We start from the raw sequence: 9925 nt of genomic DNA, 5'->3' as shown, positions 1-9925 counted from the left end.
GGGGATAGGGAAATACGCCATACTAAGTGTGCGTCTACGCATGATGAAAGATGACGCTAGGGGATGACGGAAGATGAAGTGTACTGAAGACATCCCTAAATCACACCTAGAGTTGACTCAATACAACCCACCAAGCACTGCCATGTCTAAATCGGAGTAGCTACAGGAAGGCGGACAAGACGCGACGCCATGCCAAAGGTACGACGGCGTATGCCTCGGCAGACGACTCCATAGGGGCTACAAGGTCTAGAAGCATGACCCAACAGACAAGACCACAAGGGCTACGATGCCTAAAAGCAGGAGGCCAAACTCCATCCCAGTAGAATACTAGTCCTCATTGTAACATCTACCCTTGGGCTATAAAAGAGCAAGACAACCCCCATCATCCCATATCACTACAACTTCACACAAGCACCCAATTGTAACACGCTCCAAGCAATACTACGATCAGCACTACACTGGACTAGGGCTCTGGCCTGAACCAATATAACCAACCCACCTCAGATCCACCCTTGAGCCCCTCGTGGCTCACCATTCGGAGTAGTCCGCGCTAACACCCCTGCCGAACACAAATCTTATTGTCCCCCGGTTCTAGAAACCATAACAAGTTCAGTCCAAGTTTCACAAACATAAGAAAATTAGTGAGGTGGGCGGCTGGACTGGTTCAGCGATGGGCTGGGCGATCCATGAGGGTTGTTTGATGCCGACGATTATCCCTGCACAAAGAAGAGATTGCATTTGTGAGACCAGATGAATATACATCATGCAGGACTAAAATTTTAATACTCATAAGAGTATGGAATAGAGCAGGGTCAGTTAGAGGGAACTACGGAGGTGGTGGAGCAAAACCCTGTGCGGCGCCAAGGCTCTACATCTACTGGAACATCTTCGCCATCCTTTGCTGATCCGCCAAGCGAGCCGCCCGCTCCGCCTCCCGCTCTGCCCTCATCCTCGCCTCCATCTCCATCCATTCCCACCTCTCTTATTCTAACTGGGCATGTAATATTTCACTCCAATGTTATAATAATTCAAAGAGAAGGTATATAACTCAATTAATGATGAGGCATCAAAGTACTAACCTGGAGTCCTGGATGTGATGATGTGAGTTGTCCTACCGAGGTCGTATGGCTGGGCTCGCGCTCGTGCTCCTTGTTCGCACCTGAGATAGAGTGGAGTGGAGGACGAGTCGATTGCCACGTCGGCAATCTAGTACCGCCCATGCATCTTGCCTCCTCCGACCCTCATGAGGACATCTCTGTCGATGTCCTCGATCCTCGGATCGTAATCTGGCTCATGGACCTCCTTTGCCATGACAGTGTACTCACTAAGGCGGTTGTGGATGACGGGGTTGCTATATGCCTCGGGCCCATCCTCCAGGCTGTAGGTGACATCGAACGTCGTCTTGCCCTTGTGGGTCATAGCATACGCCAAGAAGATGGAGCAAGGCTGACCACCATGTGACAGTGACTGCGAGAAAACCAACAAGAAGGTTAGAAATCATGCCTAATAGAAAGTTATACTAAACTAAAGAGAGCACGTACCCATACTTCTGCGTATTTGCCGAGGCTGCGACAGCCTTGGTCGTGGGAGAAACCTTGCATCATCAAATGACGTTCCTAGCTACCGTTGTGAGCTTTGTCCCACTCGGTCGAGCACCACCTTTGCACCATTTGCTCCTAGCACTAAGGATGTGCGACGCACCAATAAGGAATCATCTACAAAAAACAAGTACACAACATATCAGAAGATAAAAATTAAGCATATCTAATATCAATATTAATGTTCTATATTTACCTACAAGTAGGGGTGACAATGGGCTCTAAATTTTACACTATAAAATGTAAGGATCGAATCGGGTCCTATTTCTATTCATTTTTAACTAAAAATAATTTAGGACCCTAGCAATTTGTGAAGAAATATTTGGATCATGATCCATTACCACCCTACCTGCAAGTACTGATCCGGAATCAATGATATGGTCCTGGCGTCCTTCTTGCCCACCTTCTCCCCAAGGACAGAGTCGTGGCAAGTGATTATGGTCTAGATGCGCGTCTCATAGTGCATGTCCACGACGAGCTTCTTACAGCTCGTGGTAGCCACCACATCCGCCCTGGGCTAGTATCTAGCCTCGCATCTTAAGAAATCCTGCATATAAAGACGATGTATCTATATATTATTTCAAGAATGTGCAACAAATGAGACATATTAAACAATATAATACGAGGAAGACTTACCCACGACACTTGCTTCACTCGCTCTGCCTTGTTGAATTGACTGTCATCCCGATCCACTACATTGGGGCGGTGGCGTAGTGGTCGAAGGAATAGGGCCGGCCCGTCACTCCGGCGTACTCAACAAGTCCAGGAATGTGTTCCCTGCATAGAAGGTCGAGGATGCCATTGGGGTGGCGGACGTGACCCCCTGCATTCTCCAAAACCTTACAAGACATGTTCAAGTGATTAAGAAAAAGTATTAGTTTCTATTTTAAATTTGAACATATAATATGAAGAAGCAGCGACATCATCTAAAGTTACATATGGTAGCGTTGTGTTGCGTGTGGTTTCATGTCGTGTTAGGGTTTAGTGATTTTTTATGGCCCATAGGTAACGACCCAATGGTAGGCGAGAAGTGAGGAAGAGCAACAGACTTAGACGTTTCGTGCACGACATATATGTTTTTTTTTATCCACGGGTTATATTAGAAAGAAATATGAGGACATTTTTTTGCAAAACAACCACGATGGTGAAAACAAGAAAAAACGGTGCTTTATAGGAATATAGCATAGTAGATGGGATCTTTAGTTTAATTGGTGTTGTTTATGTCGTGTCTCGTTCGATCTATGCGTCTAGGAGGACTCATGTCTGATGCATTGCATGTTACCCTCCTGCATCTGCATCTGAGACCATGCATGCATGCATGTGCGTTAATTAATAATATTACCTATACCATATATACGTATGGCATTTGCTTATTATCGACGACCATATCCTTTGAAAATGTCACTTGAATCATATATATATCATCACATTGAAAATGTCACTTTCTTCTCCTACCGCCGCTAGCTGCTACGCTATGGATTATGTGTGAATACCATTCTTGGAGGCTAGCTATTTGCATTTCCCATACAAATGCAACAGGTTGTTTTTTTTATTCATGCCAGCTTAACTCGCATCAAATAAGTGATTGAAGTGACATTTTCAAGTATATGTTAAGTAAAAATAGTACTCACTCCTCCGTTCATAAATATTATGAACGTATGACACAATTGATTATTTTAAAAAACTTTGATCACTCGTCTTATTAAAAAATAATAAGTTATTATTTATTTTTTTAAAATTTATTTTATTACTTAAGGTAGTTTGTATTTAAGTTAAAATTTTACATTTTTAAATAAATATTTTGAATAAGACGAATGGTCACAATTTTCGAAAAAAATCAACGGTGTTATATATTTGTGAACTGGTTCAAAACATGTTGTGATAAGACGAGTGAGGATCATAATAAAATACAAAGTGAATGATTCAAAACATGCTGTAATTTGTGGTTTCGTCTTGATTATTCTCGGACCAGGCTGTACTTGAACTCTATTTCGTGCTTGTCTCTTGTAATAAATAAATAATAAGTTAAAAGTGGTTTTAGCCGTGTGTTCCACTTCCATGGCAGGAAATTATAAAGCAAGTTATGCCCATGCTGCCATGCATGCGATGCGATGATGGGGTAGCCATGGCCCATGTGCGTGGATGCATGCATGGCAGGCAAGCGTAGCAATGAGCATATGCATGCACGAGACGAGATCTCTATCTCTCTCTCTCTCGGTCACTCTCAGCTGCGGGCAAAAACAAACACTGCCGCCGCATAGTATAGGAAAAAAGACAGGCATATATATATACCGTCCTTGCGTTCCTTCCTTCGGTAGAAAGAGCCGGCCGGGTAGCTAGTACATTGTTGGAGCAGAGCAGCGGCGGCGGCGGTGGCCATCATCAATGGGGATGGGGTCCCTCCTCTCGCTCTACCTGCTTCCTCGGGCCGTCTTCCTCCTGCTGGCCGCCTGTTGCTCCTTCGCCAGCGGCGGCGTGAACAACTACAACACCAGCGATGCCGCCGCCAGGCAGCTGCAGTGGGGCAACGCCAGGGCCACATGGTACGGCCAGCCCAACGGTGCCGGGCCCTACGACAACGGTACGTATGCAATAATATATAATCAGTACGTACGTAGCTAGTATATGCTTGCTGCCGCCGCCGCATGAACGATGTTCATCGGTGCTGCTGCATGCAGGCGGCGCTTGCGGGTTCAAGAACGTCAACCAGTACCCGTTCATGGCCATGACCTCCTGCGGCAACCAGCCGCTCTACCGCGACGGCAAGGGATGCGGCTCCTGCTACAAGATCAGGTGCTCCAAGCACGCCGCCTGCTCCGGCCGCACCGAGACCGTCGTCATCACCGACATGAACTACACCCCGGGCGTCGCGCCCTACCACTTCGACCTCAGCGGCACCGCCTTCGGCAGGCTGGCCAAGCCCGGCCGCAACGACGACCTGCGCCGCGCCGGCATCATCGACATCCAGTTCGCCAGGGTACCCTGCGAGTTCCCAGGCCTCAAGGTCGGCTTCCACGTCGAGGAAGGCTCCACCCAGGTCTACTTCGCCGTGCTGGTCGAGTACGAGAACGGCGACGGCGACGTCGTCCAGGTCGACCTCATGGAGAAGCGCGCCCGCCGCTGGACGCCCATGAGCCAGTCATGGGGATCCATCTGGCGCCTCGACTCCAACCACCGCCTGCAGCCACCCTTCTCCATCCGCACCCGCACCGACTCCGGCAAGACGCTCGTCGCACGCGACGTCATCCCACTCAACTGGAGGCCAAACACATTCTACAGATCCATCGTCCAGTACTCCTCGTGAATCCCACAATTCATCTCCTGCAGCTACAGCTGCAGCCTTTTTGTCGTCGCCCTCGCAGTCTCAGGCTCAGCTCGATCGGGTAGATCGATATGCAGGCAGCGGTGCGTGCTGTAATAATTATAATAATATATATATATATATATAATATATATAATATATACTCTCCCCGACCCTTCTTAATTATCCTTGGTATTCAACTTTCATCAAGAAAAACATTAAATATTTATAAAATATAATTACTACTGTTTATAAGACATCATTATTGGTACTCTCGAGCCGGAAGGTCAAAGAATCACTCGTACCTTGATTCCACTAGTGTCACTTTTCACTGCTCCGATAAGACAAGCACGCGACTCTCATAATCACCATTGATGCATCTCCATAACCTTCGTCAGAGAGCTCGACAGGGAACCTTCACCGAGCCGTCTAGGAGGCGACAACCTCCAAAAGTAACAAGTCAATGATGCTTGCTTGATGAACCTCCTAGTGCCTCAAGAATCAACAAAGTGACGCAATACACTAGAGCACTCTCAAACTCACTAGAATGCAATCTCTAGCAATGTGTGTGAGTGAGAGAGGTTTGGAGGCTTGTATGTGCTCAATAGATGGTTCAAATGCCAAGAGTAATAGCCAACACCCGTACTCCATCTATTTATAGCACACCCCCAACAAACTAACCATTATGGACCTATTGTCCCTTTTCTGTGCACCCATGTACGGTCTACGCCCTATGGTCGGAGAGTCCACCCCTTAATTTAACTGCTACTTTTCATTTGAAAAGCTATCAAAACGTGAGACATGGGCAGTCCACCGACCCCGAAACTTAAGCACACAGAGCTCTTCTCACCTGACTTTGCACATTTTTTAAAACCGATCGACGGTCCGACACATGGGCATGGACAGTCTACAACCTAGGAAAGTTGACTATTCGTGACCTAGGCACGGAAAATTCACAAGTCAACTGCTAGAATCTCTCACGAGTACTATGGACGGTGAAGGAAACAGTGACGCCAAGAGGGGGTGAATTAGGACTTCTAAAAACTATTCTCTAAACTAGGCCACAAATAATTTTCTAGAACAAAACATATGTAAATAAACAATCTAGAATGTGCAAACTAGGTTTTATCTAAGTGTTGTTATCTCTACCGCAAATTCTAAGTTTCAATCCTAAATAATCTAACTAGAAAGGTGAGATTGAAACTTAAGTACTTAATGTAAATGTGGAAGGTAAAATGCAACACTACACCAAAAATATAAACTTACTACGATTTCTTAACTTCCTAAAGCTTTTAGAACAAACCGTAGGAAATTACCAACTTCCGAGAGGCTACTGGTAGCTCTAGGAAATAACCATAACTTCCTACGGGTTGTTATAAAAACTGTAGGAAGTTAGCTTTCAGTTGTTGACCAACGCGTGCGGTCAAACGAGCCGCTAACTTCATACGGCCTCCTCTAGGAAGTTAGTCGCCCCTGCTAACTTCATACGTCCTCCTCTAGGAAGTTAGCTGCCCCTGTTAACTCCCTATGGCTGCCTCTAGGAAGTTAGCCGCGCCTGCTAACTTCCTACGGCCACATCTAGGAAGTTAGCTTTTAGCTGTTGACCGATGAACGTGGTCAAACGAGCCGCTAACTTCCTACGACCTCCTCTAGAAAGTTAGTCATCCCTGCTAACTTCCTACGGTCGCCTCTAGGAAGTTATTTCCTAGAGTACATGTACAACCTCTAGGAAGTTAAGTAACTTCTTACGGCTTTCCTCTAGAAAGTAATATTTGTTAGCTTCATCCCTGAGTCTACCCTAATCTTTCTTCATTCCGTCATTCAACCTCCATCATTCGCGCCTGAGAGCACCTAGAGGGGGGTGAATAAGTGATCCTGCAAAATTCAATACTAATAACACAAACTTGGTTTATAATACGTTAGTTTGATTAAACCAAGTGGTTATAAAGCGAATTCTTGATATAGAATCAATCACACAGAAAAGCAACACAAGAGACACGCTGTTTTTATCCCGTGGTTCGGCCAAGTAATACTTGCCTACTTCCACATTGTGGCGTCCCAATGGACGAGGGTTGCACTCAACCCCTTTCAAGTGATCCAATGATCAACTTGAATACCACGGTCTTTTCTTTTTGAGTTCTCTTCCCGTTTACGAGGAATCTCCACAAGTTGGAGCCTCTCGCCCTTACAATGATGATCACACAAGAAGCACAGAAGTAAGGGAGGGAAAGCAACACACGCAAGACTCAATCTGTAGCACACACACGCACACAAGCCAAGACTTGAGCTCAAAACACGGCGCAGGGAGTTCACAACTCAAACGGAGCTCAAATCACTAACACATCAATCCAAATGCATGGAGGCGGAGTCTAGGAGTCTTAAGATGCTTAGAGAATGCTTGGTATTCTGCTCCATGCGCCTAGGGTCCCTTTTATAGGACCAAGGCTGCTAGGAGCCATTGGAGATCAACTTGGAAGGCAAATCTTGCCTTCTGTCGAGTGATGCATCGGACAGTCCGATGCACCACCGGACATGAACAGTACTTGTCCGGTGCTCGATTTCCTTCCGTATCGGGCACAGCCGAACGTTGGTCCTTCGGGCCCGTTGGCGCACCAGACACTGTTCGGTGCACGCCGGACAGTCCGGTGTGACCAACCGACCGTTGGCTTGGCCACGTGTCGCTCATTGATCGCGAATATGATCGTTGGCCGTAGGCGCCTTTGGCTCACCGAACAGTCCGGTGCACCACCGTACAGTGTGGTGAATTTTAGTCGTGGCGCCTTCTTCATTTCCCGAGAGCAGCCAGTTCGCCACCGGGCCAGCCTGGGCACCGGACAGTCCGGTGCACCACAGGCTGGTGCTGGTTGGCTGAACCGAGCCAAACCTCCTCCATCTCTTTTACTCTTTTCTTGGCTATGTCTCTAGCACTTGGATGAACATGTTAGTACCCAAAAACAATTTACTAAGTCTAGAAATATACCTTGTTCTTTGATGTGCATTTTTCACCTACTTAGCACATGTGAGTTTAAAACAATGTGTTGGGCATTCAATCACCAATAGAAATCGCCCACGGGCACATTTCCCTTTCAATCTCCCCCTTTTTGGTGATCTATGCCAACACATAAAACTCAACTAAAAATTGCAAATTTGAAGACCAAATTTTCTCACTTGAGATTTGACATATTTGGATCACTTTTTGCCACCACTTGGTTTGTTTTTGCAAATCAAATTCTTTTTCCTATCTCTAAGTGAAACACACTTGTTTCGGCAAATAGAGAGATATTACAAGAGCAAAATTGATCAAGTGCCAAAAACTCCCCCTTTTCCCATAATTAAAATTCTCCCCCCATAAGAGACCAAATTTTGCTATAAGAGGATTTTGACAAAATACAAATTCTAACTTTACTATACTTTACTATTTTTAAAAATTCACAAGTGGTTGGCTGATCCATTTGCTTTGGCCTTAATTTCTCCCCCTTTGGCATTAAGCACCAAAACGGGGAAACTTTTGGCCCTTTATCCCCATTGCCTCACCAAAATGTCAAATAAGAGCAAAAAGGCAATGAGAGCATTAGTATGAACTTGGAATTAAATACACTTATACTGGAGTGCAGTGGAAGTCTTTTCGTCGTCCAAGATCATTTTCCCTTTCAATGGGCCTTCGAGACTACTTCAAGTGTACTCAAACAAGTTAGTCTCAAAGGAGTCAAGTTGTAGCTCATCTCCCCCTAAACATGTGCATTATTTGCATACGGACTTGTGAGGTCCGGGGATGACTTGTACAACTTGAGCACCACAAATAAACAATAAATGATGTAAATGCTCGAAGTAACATGATCAAAGGCATGAAACACATGTATGCTATAGATCAATCCAAGTTACGTGAATCTAAGACATTTAGCTCATTACACAACCTGCAAAACCTTTTCTCATCTAAAGGCTTGGTGAAGATATCAGCTAGCTGGTTCTCGGTGCTAATGTGGTAAACATCGATATCTCCCTTTTGCTGGTGGTCTCTCAGGAAGTGATGTCGGATGTCTATGTGCTTAGTGCGGCTGTGTTCAACAAAATTATCCGCCAAGCGGATTGCACTCTCATTGTCACATAGGAGTGAGACTTTGCTCATATTGTAGCCAAAGTCCCGGAGGGTTTGCCTCATACAAAGCAGTTGCGTGCAACACTGTCCTGCGGCAACGTACTCGGCCTCAGCGGTGGATAGGGCAACAGATGCTTGTTCCTTGGAGCTCCAGGACACTGTCCTGATGTGCTCTTCCTATCAACCTTGCATCCGGCACAGTCGGAATCTGAGTATCCGATTAAGTCAAAGGTAGACCCCTTTGGATACCAGACCCTGAAGCAAGGCGTAGAAACTAAATACCTAAGAATTCGCTTAACGGCCACAAGGGGACACTCCTTGGGGTCGGATTGAAATCTAGCACACATGCATACACTAAGCATAATGTTTGGTCTACTAGCACAAAGATAAAGTAATGAACTATCATTGACCGGTATGCCTTTTGATCACGAACTTACCTCCTTTGTTGAGGTCAAGATGTTCATCAGTTCCCATAGGTGTCTTTGCAGGCTTAGCATCCTTCATTCCAAACCTCTTGAGAAGATCTTGAGTGTACTTCGTTTGAGAGATGAAGGTGCCATCCTTGAGTTGCTTCACATGGAATCCAAGGAAGTAGGTCAACTCGCCCATCATCGACATCTCGAACTTTTGCATCATCACCCTGCTAAACACCTCACAAGACTTTTGGTTAGTAGAACCAAATATTATGTCATCGACATAAATTTGGCAAACAAAAAGATCACCATTACAAGTCTTTGTGAAAAGAGTGGGATCGGCTTTCCCAACCTTGAAAGCATTAGAAATAAGAAAATCTCTAAGGCATTCATACCATGCTCTTGGGGCTTGCTTAAGTCCATAGAGCGCCTTAGAGAACTTATATACATGGTCGGGATACCTGTCATCCTCAAATCTAGGGGGTTGTTCCACGTATACCTCCTCCTTGATTGGTCC

At 45.6% G+C, this 9925-nt stretch overlaps 1 protein-coding gene and 1 long non-coding RNA gene across 2 annotated transcripts; one reads left to right on the top strand and one right to left on the bottom strand.

Moving 5' to 3' along the window:
• Window positions 1-1219: 1219 nt before the first annotated feature.
• LOC103630490 (uncharacterized) lies at window positions 1220-2430 on the bottom strand. Its single transcript, XR_555090.2, has 4 exons — window positions 2235-2430; window positions 1948-2145; window positions 1542-1715; window positions 1220-1467 (listed from the first exon to the last, which is right to left on the bottom strand). It is a non-coding gene; the product is annotated as an uncharacterized lncRNA (long non-coding RNA).
• Window positions 2431-3900: 1470 nt separating this feature from the next.
• LOC103630483 (expansin-B4) lies at window positions 3901-5085 on the top strand. Its single transcript, XM_008651534.4, has 2 exons — window positions 3901-4179; window positions 4277-5085. The coding sequence occupies exons 1-2, from the start codon at window positions 3984-3986 to the stop codon at window positions 4900-4902; spliced, it is 822 nt and encodes a 273-aa protein (XP_008649756.1). The 5' UTR covers window positions 3901-3983; the 3' UTR covers window positions 4903-5085.
• Window positions 5086-9925: the final 4840 nt, after the last annotated feature.

This window comes from Zea mays, chromosome 1 (assembly GCF_902167145.1).
Source record: "Zea mays cultivar B73 chromosome 1, Zm-B73-REFERENCE-NAM-5.0, whole genome shotgun sequence".
NCBI lineage: Eukaryota > Viridiplantae > Streptophyta > Magnoliopsida > Poales > Poaceae > Zea > Zea mays.
The sequence above is the reverse complement of the archived record's forward strand: the minus strand, read 5'-3'. Positions and strand labels throughout refer to the sequence as shown.